The sequence below is a fragment of the Malus sylvestris genome, chromosome 4, assembly GCF_916048215.2.
Source record: "Malus sylvestris chromosome 4, drMalSylv7.2, whole genome shotgun sequence".
Taxonomy (NCBI): Eukaryota; Viridiplantae; Streptophyta; class Magnoliopsida; order Rosales; family Rosaceae; genus Malus; species Malus sylvestris.
In genome coordinates this window covers 10,039,767-10,060,286 of record NC_062263.1, presented here as the reverse complement: position 1 = coordinate 10,060,286, position 20,520 = coordinate 10,039,767, and the positions used below count along the sequence as shown (strand labels likewise).

The 20,520-nt window shown below is 36.0% G+C and overlaps 1 protein-coding gene and 1 pseudogene across 1 annotated transcript; one reads left to right on the top strand and one right to left on the bottom strand.

Annotated features, from left to right (window-relative positions):
- Positions 1–10,567: 10,567 nt before the first annotated feature.
- Positions 10,568–12,771, top strand: LOC126619964 (ATP-dependent Clp protease ATP-binding subunit CLPT2, chloroplastic-like). Its single transcript, XM_050288404.1, has 5 exons — positions 10,568–10,822; positions 10,943–10,981; positions 11,077–11,186; positions 11,766–11,945; positions 12,397–12,771. The coding sequence occupies exons 1-5, from the start codon at positions 10,611–10,613 to the stop codon at positions 12,552–12,554; spliced, it is 699 nt and encodes a 232-aa protein (XP_050144361.1). The 5' UTR covers positions 10,568–10,610; the 3' UTR covers positions 12,555–12,771.
- Positions 12,772–13,056: 285 nt separating this feature from the next.
- LOC126618108 (protein DETOXIFICATION 56-like) lies at positions 13,057–16,582 on the bottom strand (annotated as a pseudogene).
- Positions 16,583–20,520: the final 3,938 nt, after the last annotated feature.

Genomic DNA, 20,520 nt, shown 5'->3' with positions numbered 1-20,520 from the left:
TCTTAAATGGTGCAAGGAACCTTTGGTTTGTGTCCTAAAATGCATAGGAGCCCTTCAATGTTGGCTTAACTTTCCTACTTCAAGTAGGAATCCTTATTCTTCTAGGAATCCTCTTTCAATTAGGAATCTTCATATCTTTAGGTCTTCAATTTCGTCCATTCCTTTAGCTCGAAGCATGTGTCATCCATTCCAAGCCCAGTTTTGCTCCAAAAAGGCTCCAAATGCACTTATTTGCCACATTAGCCATATAAACCTGAAATTGCATGAAAATGACTTTAAACACTAAAATAACTAAGGAATAACAACAAAAATACATAAGAACAAGCTAACTAAGTCGCATAAATATGCTCCTATCACAATTTTAGTTTATCAATTTCATTTGCAAGCTAGAATCAGTTTTCTATCTTAATTATTTCAAGCACATATTTTCAAGCTTAGCTACCTTATTTATGTTTGCTTTCTGTTGAGAATGATAAGGATGACTACCATATCTTATTTCATTCATTAGCAACATGTGGTTAGGTTCAGAACTAATCATATAAACTGATTCCATGAAAATCTAGGATAAATGTCATGTTCTAGGGTTCATGTGATGTTCATAATCCTCTTCGTTCTTAATGAGTTTATAGGTGCTAAATCTGAGTATATGTCATGCTAGATATGTGAACATCTTAGTTGTGCATTTGAAATAGATAAGTTAAAAGATCATCTCATTGATTCATGAATGTTTAGGGGAAGGCCTTGGCTCATTTTAAGTCAGATTTATGTCCTAAAAACGTTTCTAACCTATTTCATGTCTTAGGTTTATTTTTAGATGGTTCTAATTTTTCCCTTTTCTTTCTGTCTTTATTTCTTTTCCAAAATTACTTAAGCCCCCCAATTTTAAATCATAGGAGTCATTAACTGATGATAATATGTAACAGTCAAAGGTTTTACTAAGTTGTTTATCAGTCCCTGTGGTTCGACACCCTTACTTGTGCCACTAAATTATCCTTATATTTGCACTCAAAAGGAACTTCAACAACTACTTGAACCAGTTTCTCCCTATCCCAACAATTATTAACAATAAAATCACGTACTCTCAAGTTCCAATCAATATTTTGAGAATCAATATTAGGTAAGAGATGGAAGATAGGATAAGGAAAATCCCAATCATGGGTCCAGAACAATATGTCCTGACCATTACCCACTCTTCACCTAATCCCCTTAAAAATGACATCCATGCTCTTCCAAGCCATAGAATAATTTTGTCTAACTTTATTTCCCAAAAAATCCTCCTCTCAAAGGTACTTACTCTTGACTAACCTGACCCACAAGTTATTCTCATCTGTTAGAACCTTCCAACCAACTTAGCTAGACAAGCATTATTAAATTGATCTAGAAGCCTAACTCCAAGGCCACCAAATTTCTTAGGAGTACACATGCTATCCCAAGCAACATAAAAATCTTCCCATCCCTACCCCAAAAGAAATTCATGCACTGCTTATTTAACTTATTCAAAATTTTATCCGGGCATTTAAAACAAGACATAACATATTTAGGCATACTTTAAGTTTTGAGTTAATAAGAGCAAGTCTACCTACCTTAGAAAGGGTGTTTACCTTCCAGCCTGCAAGCTTCTGCTTAACCCTTTTTAATAGCTTATTCCCATTTACTTGTTCTTTCCAAAATACAATGTTATGAATACCAAGGTACTTACCAATAGTAGTTTTGTGTTGGATTTGTAAAATATTAACAATATTATTTCTAACATGTGAGTTAGTATTATTTGAAAAATAAAGGGAAGACTTATGGAAGTTAATATTTTGCGCATCCACCTTAGCAAACAGGTTCAAAATAGAGAGAATATTTCTTGCTCCCTTGGGGGTAGCCTTAGCAAATCATCAGCAAAACCTAAATTTGAGATTCTAAGGCCCCGGGGAGACGATAAGATACCAACATGGGATTTAGCACTATTAGCCATCATATTAAGATGCCTAATTAAATGTTCCATGAACATGATGAAAATGTAAGGTGAGAGGAGATCCCTTTGCCTAATACCTCTTTTGGGGAAAAAATAACCATGAGCACATCCATTGATTAAAATTGAAAAAGAGGTAGAGGTGATGCATTCCATAATCAAAGAGACCCACTTGACATCAAAACCAAATTTAAGAAGGACGTACCTAATATAATCCCAATGCATTCATTCTATTAAACCTTGCAAAAATTTCATAAGCAATAAGAATGTTGTCCTGGATAGCTCTATCAGGAGCAAAAGCCCCTTGGTTTTGAGAAAAAATGCAAAAATCCAGCAAAGGTTTTAACCGTTTAATGATGATCTTATTGATAGTTTTATAACTAACATTACACAAATTAATAGGTCTATAATTACAAACCATCTCCGGGTTATCAATTGTTGGAAATAAGACTATTAGTATGATTTATAAGTCGGAGCGTAGATCCATTTTGGAAAAAATCTTTTAACTGAATTCTTAACTAATTCCCAACATTCTTAGAAGAAACCAACATTAAGGCCGTCATAACCAAGAGCTTTAGGAGCACCAATACCATTAACAGCTTCCCAGATTTCATCATCTGAAACAGGGCTCATCAGACTAGCATTTTGATCACTGGAAATACAAGGTTGTATAATATCTGTTAAGGCACAAAGGTCATCAGTGGAAAGGGGACTATCGTAGGAGAATCATTTTTTTTAAATCATGAACAAAAACCTCCTCTAGCCCTTCACCAATAAACCACCAGAAGCCATTATCATCTTTAACATTTCAAATTTCATTCCTTTTCTTTCGAATAGATGCCATAGTTTGAGAGAAGCAAGTACTTTTGTCTCCAAGCTGAAGCCAATTTCCCTTAGCTCTTTGAGCCCACATAATTGCCTTAGAGATTAAAACATGATTCAACTCCTCCCTTAGGAACTATTCCTTAACCAAATCACCACTATAATTGTTCATAATTTACTATTGAATTGCTTCAAGCTCATTGAGAAGATCTCTCTTCCTTTCCTTAATATTTACCATAAACATTTTTGCTCCATTTAGACACAAGAAATTTGGAAGTGCCTGCACAAGCACTAAATTTGTTATTAGGATGAACATAAGCCTTAAACTTAACATGAAAATTTTCTTAGAATCTAACCCATCCATCAGTTCTAGTAAAATTGGGCTATGATCCGAGCCAAAAATTGGATAGTTATGCAGACGATAATTTGGATACATATTTAACTAAACGGAATTAGCTACCACCCTATCTAGTCTCTCAAACACCATTGTATTATTAGAATGGCAGTTACTCCATGTAAAAGGAACACCCGAAGCATTAAGGGAGATAAGGTTACCACGATTATGGAAATTGATGGAATTATTCTTGTCAGCGTTCGTAACCTGAGTACCACCCAATTTTTCTGAGAGATCAATTATATTATTATTACAATCACCCAATATAAACCAAGGTTTATCTACATGGTTAAGCAACAACACTTCATCCCAAAGCAAATTTTGTAAATGTGTATGAGGATAAGCATAAATGAAAGTCACTAGTTGGTCTTGATTACTTATTAAATCCTTAACACAGCAATGAATAAATCTAGGGGAATAGGAAATTATAATCGAATCCTTAGAGCCATTCTAGCATAAACATAAACCATGAGCACGGCCAACAGGCTCATTACAAAACATGTTATCAAAAAACCCAGAGTAGAAATTTCTAGGGACCTTATCAACAGCGACCTTAACTTCCATCAAACACAAAAAGATCAAGATTAGTTTAACTACATAAAAATTTGAAATTACTAAGGAATTCCTTCCTCCTAATTCCCTTACAGTTCCAAGCAATACACTTCAGCAATCTAATTCTTCTAAATGAAAGTTTATTAACAATTGAGTTATGAGAATTGCTTTATAGCTAATTGCACCAATACAATAAATTAGATATGAGGGTGCCTGCACCATTGCTAGTTTGCCAAATCTAATTAACATCTGACACGCTAATATCACCAGAATCCCGAATCCACACCAAAAGGAATTACCAAATAAACGAATCTTAATCAACTCGAAATCGAGCTGAAGATATACAATAACCTGGTCATTTTAGCCAAAGCTACCATTTGGGATTTATGAAATTCTATATCATTCCTATCGCCCAAAACTGCAATTCAGGCATGCTTAATCTCGTAAGTCAACAAATCAATAAGACAACACACAAAATACCAGCCTACAGCTGCCAAAATGCAATGATTATAACTCGAAGAAATAAAGCAATAATCAAAATTTAGACTGTATAGCTTCTCAAAGTAAATGTACTTACCAGGGCATAAATCAGGCCAAACAAAATCAATAATTACCTTGCATGCCTAGCATAGGAAGTTGCCACCATGTCGGTGGGCACCATCATAGAGGAACTCTAACACAAACCCTCCCCTCAAAGAGAAGAGAAGCCAAATCAGAAATATAAATTAGATCCCCAATACCCAATCCCTTCCTGATAGTCATCATTAGCTTTAGACATACTCAACATAGGTACACCGAATCTACTTTTATCCATTTCTCAATTTACAATTATACCAAGGAAACCCAATTTTTTACCCACCTTTACAGCAGGTTGAATCTTCAACCAACAAATAATCAAACTAGTTAACAGGTTACTTAGCTCAACAACAAAATTTGCTAATTTCTCATTCCTTAGACTAGAATTAGCAAGAAAATGACCAAACCCTAACCCTAGAATTTTCCCCCTTTTCCTCTTTTCCCTCTTTCGATCCTCATTCTGGCTTTTTCTGTCCCAAATTCCTACTCGTACACAAGTGGTGATTATTACTTTCCACATTCATCTAGGTTTTGAGAAGGATGCTAAATGGATGGAAATGATTTGTGTTAATGAATTCTTTGTTATTTTATGAATTAACTTGATATTTCTTTTTTCATGAAGCATTGTTCACGGTAGACGTATTGCTATAAAAACTTATTGACAAGTTGTGTTAAGGTTATACATTGTTGAATTTGATTGTGTTCATGGTATACATTGTTGAATTTAGTTGTGTTGAATGCTTGTATTGTTATGTGTACAGGAGATGGCAACTCATGAAGGTTCAACTAGCAACAAAAGAGGAAGAATTGTATAGGAGAAGAGTTAACAACATTTCTTAAGCAAGTCATGTGCTAGGAGTCACATGCCAAAAGTTTAATGACTCACGACTTGTTGCATTTAAGGCACCATCTTTTGGGCACATAGAGAATGTCGATAAGCTGACCTTCAATGGCCAATTAATGCATGAATTGTCGCTCCGTATAGGGGCTAATCAAGGGGTGAAAGACCTAAAGGGATGTTGGAACCAAATTCGCCTTCACTGCCGTGTGTGGAGGAAGTGCTCGAACTTGACTACCTGGATAATAATAAACAACCTTGAGTAAGCCTTGGACCGAAGGGTGTGCCGGCCAAAGGCTCTCTAATGTTTAAGTTAGCGAACAGTTTTAGACTCAAGCAGTGAGCAAGAGAATTCAAGTGTTATATTGTGTTACCATAGATGAACCTTAAATGGATGTATTTATACCATGAGGAGAGAGATATTTTTAGGATAAAACCCTCATTCTAAGCCAGGAGAATCCTAGAAGATATCTATAAGTAGATATTGCACTCTCTTAGGAGTTATGATTACTTGCAATGTATACCAATTCCTGGATTGTACGAACACCACGACTTAAAGAATCTGATTGTGTTCATATCCGGATTAGATCACGTATCTTACAAAACAAGTATGGTCATCTAACGGAGTCGTTGGGATTCTATTTATTACCCCGGAACAGAGTGATAGTGGTATCACTACTTCGTTTGATCTAGCTTAGCTCAGAACTGGTGAATTCATGACTAAACTTTTGAGGTATCTGTATTCGAATCAGCCTTACTCCGTCTCTAGAAAATCATGGTCCCCCAATTGCCCCTACTAATGCATCTAAAAAGTAACCCATTCCCTTTGAAGATGGATTGTTATCCAAATACCATACTTTTCGGAGTAAGATGAAATACGTATCATTTAGTCTTTTATCTTCACATGTTGATCCTACTCTTGGTGCTAAAATGGGGTTGTTGTTTCTTTCATGCAACATCTAAATCATGCAAAATCAACTGTAATGATGACATATGCCTCCATTTCGTGTGCACGCTTCAAAAAAATCAATCACTTGTTTCTTCAAGTGGCTTCGATCTTTGCACACGTCAATCTCAAGATAAAAGACTTTTCACATTCAACGGCGAGATCTTCTAGCGACTTACCTTTAAATTAGATGATTTCATTTTGAGATTTCTATAGTCATTTTCACTTCCACACCATTGAATCTCCTTATTTTAACTAAAGCTTTCTTTCCACACCCAGTTTCCTCTCTAATCTTTCGATGTTCAAAATCCTCAAACTGAAAACCTTTTTTTTCCTCTCCAATCGCTGCCAAACAAAGCTAAGTAATACCCAATTTGGTCATACTTCTATGCTAATATTCCTCGCTTCTTGCGATTTGTTCCATAACATTCATCCCCTCGTAGCACCCTCCATGCAGTCTTTGCATATGGGTGGAATCTCAGCAAAGTGTTGAGATTCCTTAGAGGGTTCTTCGTCACTGCTTTCTTCTTCATCCCTTGTTTGTGGACGATGGTGGTGGCGGATCTCCATCAGAACACTCACCCTGAATGTAGTATCTTACTCGGAATGCAGCCAAATGAGCATAGTATGCAATTAATCTAGTAGTAGAACCTTCATCAGAATTGAGGATCTTGGTCCAGTAGTCTTCAAAATTTTCTTTTGCCAGGGGCGAGGGCTTGTCTCCCCAAAACTACTAAGAGCTTGATAATAAACATGTGCTTGTTAGTATTTTGCTTATCTTGTGCCTTCTTATCAAAATCCAATAAATCTTTCAAAAGTAAACCAACTTTCAAAAAAATAAGCTATAGAACAGAATACGAGTAAGTTTGTGGGCCCGTGACAGAACTCAGAAGCTCAGTCGTTATTGTTGATTTGGAGAAACATTACCTCCCAAACTCAGCATCCATAAAGTATTCTAATCGCGATATCCATAGTACTACCTTACTTTGGTATCATGAATTAAATATTAAACCCATGAAAAATCTTTCGCTCTGTTCTTACCAACACATTTATCAGACTTAAGAATTTGAAACAATTTGTAAGAAACAAATCAATTACAACTTTTTACCTTATCCCAGTTCTTCGATCAAGGATTTCAATACTTGCGATGAAGTACTGGGAATGGATTTCTTTCCTAGACTGGATCGCGTGGTCATCGACATGTGGATCGGAAACACCTTTTGAATCATTTTGTCAAACCTTAAGTGTCAGACATGAGCGTTTTCGATCGGACAACCTTGATTGGATTAGTTAAAGCATTTTCGCGTATCGGAACTTCATTAGAATAAAATTCCTCTTAGGGATAACCTAGTCCGGATGCGCCTATCGGACCTACTAACATACGATGTTGTAGAATATACTTGTCTTAGAGTATCTCCAATGGAAGTCCCTATTTAGGGACTCCCACCACCACTTTTAAGTACTCATTTAAGGACTTAAAGGGAATCTTCGTGTCCCTGAAGGAATATTGCTTCCAATGGGAGAGTCCTTTTAGTAGAATCCCTAAATTTGAAATTTTTATGATTTTATGTGATAGTTTGATTAGGTGCACATTTTTTTGTTTATGTTAACCTTTACTATTTAATTAAAAACATTAAAATTAAAAGCATTAAAATCTTCAATCAAGATTGTGCGCCCTGTTTTCCGCTCAAGGTATGTTTATGTTAACTTTTTTTAATTAATTAAAATCATTAAAAGCTTTAGTCAAGATTGTAGGCTCCGTTTTTCACTCAAGGTTGTCCCTATACAGTCCCTATATGTGAGAACATACACCATGTATCCAGTGAGCCCTTATACTTTAGGGACTCACTTTCCGATTCATTGGAAATTCATTTTGTCCCTATATTTGTTTTATACCCATTTTATACGGTGGTTGTCCCTATTTAGGGACTCCACTGGAGATGCTCTTAGTATGTTAAGTAGTCGTAATCGAGGTTGGAGTCCAGTGCCATCTTTAGATGATTTCCAGATCACTTTTTCGACTATTCCCTTAAATGGCGTAGAGCCTAGGTTTGAATGTTATAACCCACAACTTTGCTAGTTGTATAAACTTTCTGGAAGTTGGAATGGCAATTAGGGGTCACATGGTGAGCTACTTATTATGAAGGATAACCAACATGTGAAGTGATGATGTGATATGGCACTTCGTGACTAAGGCTTTGATGTTATTATTATATTTTCTAGAGTGTTTACAACGACATCACTTGACTGACATATCACATTTTCTACTCACTGGGCAATGGTGGTTGTTGCTCATGCATCACTCTTTTATATTACAAATGAGTTATTTGGCAAGGCAGGTGTTTGACGAGCTAGGATTGTGTTAGATGAGAGATTTAGGGTTCTATATTTATTTTTGCACACTTGTAAGGTTTTATGGATTATTTTTATAAGAGAAGTTTTCATTTTTGTTTTTATTTTTAATTTTTAGTGCTGAGCGTGGGATTATATTTTTCCACCAACCCCAGGTCCAGGGTGTGGCAAGAAAAGCTATTCTCACCTTCGTGACAGCGGCCAGGAAGCTTCAACTATACTTTCTATCCATACTTGAGCAGGCTTTGAAGCTTGAATTTCGGGTAAGCAACAACGAAGTGGAGTATGAAGCACTGCTCGTGAGACTTAGGGCAACAATGGAGCTTCAAGTCAAGGAACTTTCGATCTTCTGTGACTCTACATTTATTTTCAATAAGTCAAGAAAGTTATGCCTCTCATAATCCTACCTTGGGGCTCTACTTGGTCAAGGCCAAGGCACTGCTCGAGGGATTTAAAAAGTATGAAATCAACGAATTCCTGGGAACGAGAACACTCATGATGACGCACTTGCGAATATCGCATTTGTTGCGGACTACTCGCTTTTATGGACATTTGCTTCGAGTAATTAGTTGCTTCGAGCATCCATGAACCAGAACCGGATTTAGTTGTTGCTATCAACACGAGAGAAAGCTAGATGGATGAGATCATTGACCATATCTAAGATAGCAAACTTTTTTATTATCACCACTTGGCTAGAAAGCTAGTCCAAAAGGCTTCGAGGTACATTATTTTGACGGGAAAACTTTACCGACTATCTTACTCCAAACCTCACTCTATGTGTAAATCCAGAAATGGACTTACAAATTCCAAGTGACATCCATTCTAGTGTGCGCAGGAACCATTCCGTAGGAGATCCTTTACATAAAAAGCACTAATAGTTGGGTACTACTGCCCACTATGAGGCAAGACACCTTGGACTGTGCTCATACATGTGATAAGTGTCAAAGATATGCACCAATGAATCATCAGCATGCAAAATAACTTAACACCCTAACTAGGACATGGGCCTACATGTAGTGGGGCATATATCTGATTGGTTTGCTCAAGAAAGTCAAAGGAAACAAAGAATACCATATAGTAGCAATGAGCCACTTCTCTAAGTATATTGAAGTAGAGCCTTTATCTTAGATTATTGGCCAATGGTTCAGTTATTTGTTTAGAAAAAACAACATCAATCGATTCAACATTTCACACACCGTTCTCATCGATAATGGTTTGCAATTTACCAGCTCCAAAGTCATGAACTAGTACAAGGAATTCGAAACCCGCCATTTCACTTCCACTCTGCGATACCCCCAGGGCAATGGTCAAGTAGAAACTTCAAACAAAACGATCATTCAATGCTTGAAAAAAGACTTAAGCAAAAAAGGGGCAAGTGGCCAGAATAATTGTCTAAAGTTCTATGGGGGTATCACACTACAGTTCGGAAAGCAACTAGAGAAACCCCATTTTTCATGGCTTAAGGAACTGAAGGCATCATCCTAGTTCAAGTCACAACGATTTCGGTTTTGGGGTAAGCCGGACCGTGCTCACCCCTATTGATAACTATTTCATTTTTAGTTATTAGTTTTCATTGTTTTTAAAATGAAAAGTTGATTGGTAACTACTTTTAGGTTTTAGTTTTGAAATCCAAAATTTAAAAATTAAAAAAAAAAAGTAACTTTGGTTTTTGGTTTGCAATTTTCAATTTTGTCACACTAAAAAAAAGTAGTAAACAAACACGTTTTCAATTTATAAAAATGTTAAAATAAAACTGAAAACGATACGACTATCAAACGACCTTTGAGTCAAGGCTCGTTTGAGAAGTGTTTTTAAATGACTAAACGTTTTTAAAGAAAATATTTTTGAGTTTCAAGCATCACCAAGTATGTGCTTTTCCAAGATTAATTTGCATTTCTACTGAAGATTGATTCTAAAAATATTTTTTCTAAATTGTTTAAAAGCATTTCCTAAATGAACTCTTGTCTTAGTTATAGTTTCGATGTAAAACGAATCGAATCCCGGACTGTACACACCCAACCCACAGTACGAAGGGCCCAATTGTAAAGAACTTTGGGTTGAAGGCAGCCCAATCCATATACAACCACAGGGAACGACGCCGTGTTCTTCTTCCTATCTCATATCCTTCCACCTATCCAATTCAACACTGCAGCACCATATTGTTCCACAAATGGCCGCTCACTCTCTCTCCAAGCTTCCAACGACCACATCCGCCCTCATCCCCAATCACAGAACTAAACTCGATTCGAGACCCAACAGTTTGCTGAGCCCATGGCTGGGCGCCAACAGCCTCTCGCTTCCGCCCTCAAGTCTGAGAGTCAGAACCCAAGAGTCAAAGCTCCACCCTTTCCCAGCCACCGTCTGTCTCAGCCTCCCCACCGCGTAAGTCCCATTCTCTCACACCTCCACCGCCCTAATTCTCTCGAATTTTCAATTTTATATTTCTTCACGTTTTGGATGACCAAGCTGTTGTTTCAGATGCTTCTGATTTGGTCGTTGCAGAAATGCGGAAATAGTTTCTTCCACTGAGAAAGTGCCCAAGTGAGTTTTTTTGTTTGATTTTTTTGGTGGGTTTTTGGTTTTGGTTTCTGGGTATTGTTGGAATTGAGGTTTTGGTACTGGGTGGGTGGATGCAGGTGGTCTTGGAGGGCTATAAAGTCATTTGCCATGGGTGAATTGGAAGCCAGGAAGCTCAAGTATGCAACTACCGGGACTGAAGCAATTCTCATGGGGATCCTCATTGAGGGTAAGCAATTTTTTTACCATTCTATGCTTTTATTGTTGTTAATTTTTAGTAACTTATTTTTTTTTTTTTAATGTTTTTTCTGTGATCATCTTCCTATAATTTGTCTTACTGCTGCTATAATTATGTCGTGATTCCATTTTCGATCATGTTGAATCACACTTTGAGGTGGAGTTAAAAAATCAATAGAATTACAGGACTAATATTCGTAAAACTAGAACTGCAAAATTTGAAATTTAGATGGTTGCAGGATATAATATAGTTTGGAATGTGGATGACAATAATGTGAACTGCATATGTTGAAGCTCAGTTAGCAAATTGTGGTGGTTAGAAGGGCCTCGTGTAGTTGTGTGCACGCTTCTACCGTTATAATTTATGCACAATAATCACTTGTGATTGTGAAATTGGTGAAGGTATGATCCAAAACAATTAAAAGCTAAACGGGAATGCAAATATAAGATACTAAGACTGTTATCACCTTTACCAAGAAAAGACAACAATCTTATGAGTATCTGATCCTATCACATACATACGCTGTAGGGATTATGTAGTATACTTAGCCGTCTTTGCTTTGAGCTGCAGGAACTAGTCTGGCGGCAAAATTTTTATGGGCAAATGGAATTACACTTGCTAAGGTGCGTGAAGAAACAATCAAGTTGCTCGGGAAAGCTGACATGTGGTTTTTCAGTCCTGAGCATCCAGCATTGACTGAGGAAGCTCAAAGAGTACTTGATTGGGCTGTTGATAAAAAGAAAAAATCTGGTAAGTTTCCGGGCTTTCTTATTCATAATTTTTTTTTATTCCTTGGAAATTCTTTTTTATATTTTTTGGTGGTGGTTAATTTTTATTTCTATGACAATGATGAATTTTTTTTTATATTCCAATGCCATGTAAAACCCTATCAACAGACATATCTCGTTTGGAATTTGAAAAGTAGTTGTATGTGTTCTTTGTGAGATGGGGAATATCAGATTTAATGGTTTCAATGAATGATAAACGAAATCTAGAATATTATTTTATGTGGTTCTCGGCTGCAAACCAGAATAGACCTATCTGAAATGGAGATTGTGTTGCTACTTGTGCCGTGTACTCTTGCGGGATTGTTTGGTTGATCTCCAAGGGCACATAACCATTTTTTCTTTTCAGAATTATCCACTTGTATTCCTCCGCTATGAAGTCTACGTGATTTAATTTCTTAACATGTGAACTGCAGGTGATAGTGGGGAAGTTACAACTTCTCATCTGCTTCTTGGCATTTGGTATGAAGGGGAATCTCCGGGTCACAAGATATTGGCTGGCCTTGGCTTCAATGAAGAAAAAGCGAAGGAGCTGGAGTCTTTAAGTACTAAACCTGGATTCATCGACGGATGATATCTTCGATTAGTGTTCATTGATCGATCTGTGATGCAAATTTCTTCATCAAAGAGGGAACAACGATGTTAACGGTATTGCAAATTCATCCCTGTACAATGAATTTTTTCTTGTTTAATTTTGCAAATTGGAGAAAAGTTTATTCATACGGAATGTCCTGCGACTTAAGCCGGATTCTTTCCGCCATGAATTGGATCGTCCTCATATGCATTTTCAACGCCACAGTGGCCTCTTGCTCTCTAGCAATATCTTGACTGCATATAAATTGCGCACTTTTTATGCCAGGGGATGTTTATCTTACAATTTTTTGACCTATGGACTCATGAGGAAGAAATAACCCCACAAACTACAGAAGTTAACTGAAAGTTACTCTTTTGAAAGAAAAAAACATTGCTAGAACCGGCTTTCGGAGTCATAGTTTCATAGTTGGTGATCCGAAAGCCGGTTACCTGTTCCGGTTTTACCAGGATGAGATGACCTGTCTCAATTTATTCTTAATTTCTTAGACTTCAGCATCATCAACCCTCTCCACAGTTTTGTGATTTCCATCTCTGTTAAGTTCTGGTGATTGACAACCAACCGAGGCAAGTGTTTGTGCCTTGCAAGCTTCTTCCCAATTGATCCTCAAAACAAAAATTAGCAACAGAATTAAGCATGCAACCGTCCCAATTAAGAACCCTCCCAACAATCCACTGAGCCCAAGTGAAACCTTGAAGGCTAAAACAACTCCTAAGGTACCGTTTGGTATATGGGACGGGACGGAATACAGTAGGACGAGGCGTTCCATTTCACGTTTGGTGCGCCAAAAACAGTGGAATGTGCTGTCCTGCGAAACGAAAATTGGGTACTTTTTCGTTTCACCTTCCCCTCTAGAACAACTCGTTCTACGCGTGGAACACAAAAACACAAAATTATAATTTTTTGGGACAACAATACCCCTCCCCTTTTTCATTAATTCCACTATCTACCTTCCCTCTCTCATGTAGCCTCCTCCTCCACCACCAACCCAACTGCATCTTCCTCAACCTCAATGCTCCCTCCAACACAGACCCACGCTCTGGGGAGTTTGCGATGGTTCCTCTTCATCGATTTTTTTTTTTTTTTGCGAAAATCGGAATTAAAAACGTTAATTAGGAAAAAATAAATAATTAATTGGAAGGGATCCATGCAGGAGGAGTTGTGATCCATGCAGGAGGAGTTGTGGTTGTGATTGCCTTGGCAGCGCCAACAGCTCCGGCCCACCACCAGCTCATGATCTTGGATATGGAATTCTCTGAGAAATTGTAAATTAACAAATTTTTTGATCGGATTTCTAACTTGGAGTCTTCGATTTACAACATTTCTACGCCATATACCCAGAAAACAAAATCTCAATCTGCACGACAAAAAGATCTTTGCTTATTTGCTGTTGGGTTTGAAAACCTTAGTGAGATAGAGATTTTGGGAAACTTTTGTTTTGATGGGGGTTTGCTAGAGCAACAAAATCAAGATTGAAAGTCTTTTCAAAATAGGTAATGGGAAGAAGACGGGGTAGGGAATAAGAAGATGAACAGTTCATTTTCTTCTTTTTCTTTTTTCTTTTTTTAAGTTTTAATTGCATAAAAATAAAAATTATTTTTTATTATTAATATTTTAAATCTACATGGAAATATTTAATTAGATTTATGGGATCTACTTAGATTTTGGATTGGTGCTTTTGACGTAGTTTTAAACCGATGAATATTTATTCAAAAAACGGATGTTTCACTTTGTTTTACCATTTAATCATACTTTTAAATTGAATATGAACAAGTTAAAAAAAAAACCGTTATGTTCCATTCCACGCATAAACATTGTACCAAACAACAGGCGGAACAAGGATAAATTAGTCATTTAATCTTTTGGTTCCGTGCCGTCATGCGCGTACCAAACACAGATCCATCCTGCACGTACCAAGCATAAGGTTCTGTTGCGTTCCGTCCCATCCTGTTTACGTACCAAACGGTACCTAAGGGCAAGGCCAGGAGGTCAAACCCACCAAGATTTGCATACATGGCTAACCACGGCCGCGCTGTTCCCTGGACAATTCCTCCACAAATTGCTAAAAGGAAATTCGCCACCTCCACTAAAGCCATCAGCGGCATCATCTTCTTCACGCCTCCTAAAATTCGCGTATCGTGGGTGAACAAAGACCCCCATCTTCCTCTGGCTGCTAACATCACCACACCGCCCATGAAACCCGAGACCACACTCACTACAACAGACACAAATGCAGACTGATAAGCAGGGCCTGCTCTGTTATTGCTCCAAGCTCATTGGAGACGCGTGTTGATGCACATGTTACCAGAGAAAGCATCACTGAGTAGAGTAGATAGTCGAAGTTTAATACGATGACTAAGACTCCTACCGACTGCTTGGCATTCGAAAGCCGGCCTATTAGCAACATCAGAATCTGATAGCACCATCATTCAAGGCAGGTAGTGAGGCAGCAAGGTCCACAAAGCTTGAGCAGCCTTTTCCAATCACTGACACGTTGATCAAGCCATCCCCCTTCGTTCCACCTCCCTTCCTTTGCCTTATTTTCAATCACACACACATACAACGCAAGTAGAATCATAACCATGAGATCAATGATCCACACAGACATTGCAACTCCCTCGAGACCCTTGGCTTTTGCAAGCAAGATCTTAACAGGTATGTGAAAAGCAAGCGCTAGACCCGAGCAGAACATTGAAGGCACTGTGATGCCTTGTGAATTCAAGTAGGCCTTGATGGGCCATAAGAGTGAAGTAACCACTAAGTCTGGCAGGAGATAAAACAGGTACGTCTTTGCAACCAATGAAATGTCTTCTTGCTGGCCGAAATGGATGAGGATTTTGTCAACGTTGTGCCACAAGAACGAAATAGGAAGCGTCGCGAGAAGCAGCAAGAAAGTTACCATGAGTAGGGTTTTGTGGAGGAGCTTGATATTTTTAGCTCCAAAAGCTTGACCACAAATAGGTTCCTTGGCAGCACAGAGCCCGTTTAAAACTGAGAAGCCGGTGACATTAGCGAAAGTGAAGCCAAGCGTACCACCAGCCAGTTGGAGCTCCCCGAGCCTGCCAAGAAAATCTGTTGTGATTAATGGCTAAAAAGTCTTATTTATACTACTAGAAAATAAAATCCTACCTTGAAAAGGTCTTAAAATAACACTAGAAAACATAATTAAATGATAAAACAGAAAATAAAAGGTTTCCTATTTAAACTACAATTCGGAGTTCTCAGGAAATCAGACTTTTGACTGATCAAATAAACTCTAATTTGGTCCCAAAAGATCTCTTTTGAAAGCTGAAGAAGTCCCCTATAAATCCTTAGAAGGAATCTTCCTCAAAATATGCCATCTTGACCTTCAAAATACCCAAAATGTCCATAAACGTCAATCTGGGAAAGCTGCACGCTGAGCCTTTATTTCATCGCCACGGTCAAATGGCTTGGTAGAAAAATCTGAAATTTTGACACAATCATCTTGAAAGACTCACGAACATCCTTCAATTGGAATCACTCCAAAATTCATCCGTTCGGTTACTTTTTTGCTCTACAGGAAGTCGAATGTCCTATATTGAAAATATATAACAAAGTATCAAAGTTCTACCAAAATAATCAATAAATTAATACTAAGAATAGGGTAAAATATATGATATAATATTGACTCATCATGATGGCTATCTTGGCAAACCATGTCAAGTTCACAGCCACATGAGGAAGAGCTCCCTTTGTATTTTCAGCTTCAAAAGCATCACTTTGAAGAAGTTGCCTGGCCATTTTTGAGAGCCTTTCTCAGTTGGGTTCTCTTCAAAATGTGATATTGTTGTTGTAGACATTGTCAAAAAATGGCTTGCAAGATTTGGTGGGTTTGTTAAATGGCTTCCAAATATAATTTTTTCAAAGGAAAAGATGAAGGTTTGGCTTTTGTTTTTTGTTTTCCTTCTTCTCTTGAGATAATACTGATTATTTATGGTGCATGGGTTTCGTGAGGATGTTTGTTTCCTAGAAGAAGCAAAATTCACAGGCTCCCTTTGTAACTGACTATTGTGAAAGAAGAGAGAGACAGAGTTGGTGGTCGATTTATAGTGCGTGATGCAAGGGAACCTTCATGCTTATTGATCACCATAGAATCTCATGAAACTTGGAATTTGTTTAGGTTATAATGATAGTGATAAGAAGAAAATCACCACTTGTTGCAAACTACATACAAGAGGTAAACTCGAAAGAAAGAAAAAAGGCAAAATAATTGAATGAAAATGCTAATCAAAACTTCTGTCTCATTCTGAAAATGACATAATCAACTTGATTAGAACGGATGTGCTCCCCCTCTTTAATTTAATTATTCAAATCATCTTCCCGTAGATTACATTTCATCAGAATAGAATATTGCTGAATAAGAAGAAACTTGATTTAACATGATAAGAAGTTGGCTAATGGCCAACTTAACTAGTTGAGAAAATTCGCAATCATGATAAAATCCAATTGTTGTTAATTTAGTAGTAGAAATTCTTATGATGTTCATATAGTGCACAACTTGTATTCACAACTATTTTATTCGTTGAATGTAGCTAGAATCCTCTAGGAATGACTCGTTTGGATTTATGAATAATGGTGTAAACGAATACGGATTAAAGTGATTAAAAATTAACTTGTGATCGAGAGTATTACATGCAAAACGTACAATGCCTTGGAGGCTTCAAATTCTTATTCAGAATACTTTGTTTTCCTTGTAATTTTCATCACATGAAGATCACGTGACATCAAGTATAGATATCCGAATATGAAGACTAACATGAAAGGTATTCTGGGTTTGTTAAATTCTTTGGGATAAAAGATATTCTGGGTTTGTAAAAGGTTGAGATAATTCTATGGTTTAGTGTTTATGAGATTCTGAGCTAGACAACTATGGCCACCACCATATGTATAAGCCTTTTTCATTCATATTCCAAAGCCAACCAATTAATAATTGAATTACTTGCATTTCAACTTTGCTTTATAAGTATTTTGTTAATTTTTTTAAGTGATGGGCCACATATACTTTTTTAGAAAATAAAATGAAAAATTAAAATGAATAAGTGATTTAGTCAAATTTATCTGAGTGGTGTACTCTCTTTCTGCGCTCGAGTTTAAATTGTTCCTCATGATTTAGATGATCTTAATGAATAAAATATCTCTTGTATAAAAAAAAAAAAATTGTGGTTTATAAAATGGTTGTGCATTGGACAATTTTGTTTTATTATTCTTGGTATTTTGGACATGAAAAAAAAAGATAAAACTAAACCCCTCAAAAAAGCAATGAAAATAAATTTATGAGAAACGATATTTAGGGAACCAATAAAAACCCTTAAAATAAGTTGTAGTAGCAAAATTTGGGACATGATCCCCACCCATGAGAATCAACATGATCAACCTAATAATTAGCCAAAAGATCAACAACCTAATTACCTTCTCAAAAATTATGAGAAAAACAATAATGCAATTTTGTCAAAAGAGCCAAACAATTTTGACGAACAAACCAAAGACGCCATGGCAAATGACTGTAATCTTTCTTGCCATCTCAAAAGAAATTAAGTGGATTCTAATCTGCTTTTTGGAGTAAGTGAACCACCTAGAAATTAGACACCAAAACAATAAACCAAATAAAATTTAGGGACATTTAGATTTCAGGGCCTATATAAGATAATTTTTATATTAAACCTGAATAGATTTTAAAATCTTATTTAAGTTCCTAATTTAATATTCACCGCCACATCATATTATAAGATACCTCTATTACCTACCCTATTTACAAACTTTTCCATTTAAATTGTCAACCTATTCTATAATTAAGGCTTAAATATATTCCGTTAATAAACCATTCAAAATTCAAAACATTTAAATTTTGATACGAAAGTCAATAAGATAAATCCAATTAAGGTAAATTATACTAATTTATACTTGCTGACAAACAAATTAAGACTATAGTAATTTTAGGTCAGTCACCTTAAGAAGTCGAAGATAGAAAAATCAACTACAAAAACAATAGGTTAAAAAGTTAAATAATAACCCTTAATATATATATATATATATATATATATATATATATATCACAAAAAAAATAGTAGAACAACTCCTTATTATCTATATATAGGAATGTAGGTACATACGTGCACATATGCACGGAAGTATTGGTATTGAAGTGACGGTACATACGTACACATAGGTACATACATACATATAGGTACAAAAGTATTGATACGTTAGCATTGGTATAGAAGTAACGGTACGGTAGTGTCGGTACATACGTACATATAGGTACGGAAGTATTGATACATTAATATCAATAGAAAAAAATTGGTAGATTCAATGTATGAGAAGGTAAAAATAAATCATCAACACTAGAAAAAAATGGTAAAAATAAATCATGCACTATTAGATGTATAAGAAGAAGAAAAATTAGATGTGGACGGTGGCCCTAGCCCTTTCTTCTTACACGGTTGAAGATAATATCTTGGGTTGAACAAAAAGTTTCATTTTTAAGTGGAATCAGTTATGTTATCAATAAAATGAAAAGTTATAAATAAATTAAACATGAGACATTATAATTCACTCAAGAATAATATAAGAAGAAAAAAAATTACATATAAATGTTGACTTGGACATAAGTCAAAGGACTATAATCAGTTTTTTATGTTGATTAAGGTTTTAGTCTAAAAATAATCTATTTCAAGGATTAATATCTAGTTTCCTATAAAATTTATATGTATTCTTGTGTTTTTGGTGTTTTGAACAACGTCGATATATTGACATTAACGCAGATACACACATCTATATCAACCTTCATAATTCCTTCCTTTATTGTGAGCAACTAGTTTGCTTTCCACTTGTTCCCCATTGAAAAAGCATGATCATTTATCGACCCTTATTCCCATGAGCAGTCACTGTGGTCTATTTTATGTTTTCGTTTTCTGGTGGAATTCTATTTAAATCGTCTCTCTTTGATTGATCATATATAATATATAAATTTTTATTTAAAAAATAGGAGTAATTTTATTCCATGATAATATTGAGTGATAAAGATGATCAATGTTTAAGATATAAAAGCTCATTAGTAATTTTGAACACATGTAATTTTTTAACTGAATTGTTGTATCAGGTGGTAAAGTCACGCTACATAAACAATGTTTGTAAAATTTTGCCATTTACAATGTAATTTGGGAAGTACAACAAAGATGCGATATATAAGCATGAAGCCACTAGTTTGGACTTGCTTTATTTTTTCGCTATATAGCTCGAGCCAAGGTGAGTAGAAGGAACAAATTTTGAGTGCGCATGTGTTTTTATCGATTCGGATTGAATTAGTTACTTGTAGGAGATGAAGTTCGACGAGATTCTATTAAGGATCCTTCTATACAGAACCAATGATGTAAGTTTGATGGATAGGAATATGAACAGGGAATATATCTTGGAGACGATGATTAATTACATTATTTTTTGGAGAGAATTTAGTACAAAATCCGATGATATAACCACGTGTATTTTGAGATGCAACATTCTTAATAATGTCCTGTGGATCAAACAAAAAAATAATCAGGAATACACAGAGAAAAGGCAAGCTTTAGCAGAAACAAATTATAGAATCAACTCAGATGCCTAATGACGTGTTAAAAAATTAGCTAGGTGCATGCCTATGTGATTAATTACTGAGTAGGTTTTGTAAATTAGGTTTTAAAAAAATGAACTTTAACGAAAAACTCTCGGTATTGTTCATTTTAACGAAAAATCATATTTTTACACTAAAAAGTTAATCCTGGTACTATTCACTTTACCCTTTATTTTGTTCTTATCGTTAAAATTCAAAGTTTTCATGTTCTTTTCATTAGTTTTTCTTTTAAAAAACTCTACAAGGGAGTTAACTAAAACAATGTTTATAGGTAGGAGTGGAAAAAAAAACCGCCCAAACTGTTTTAAACCGAGCAAACTA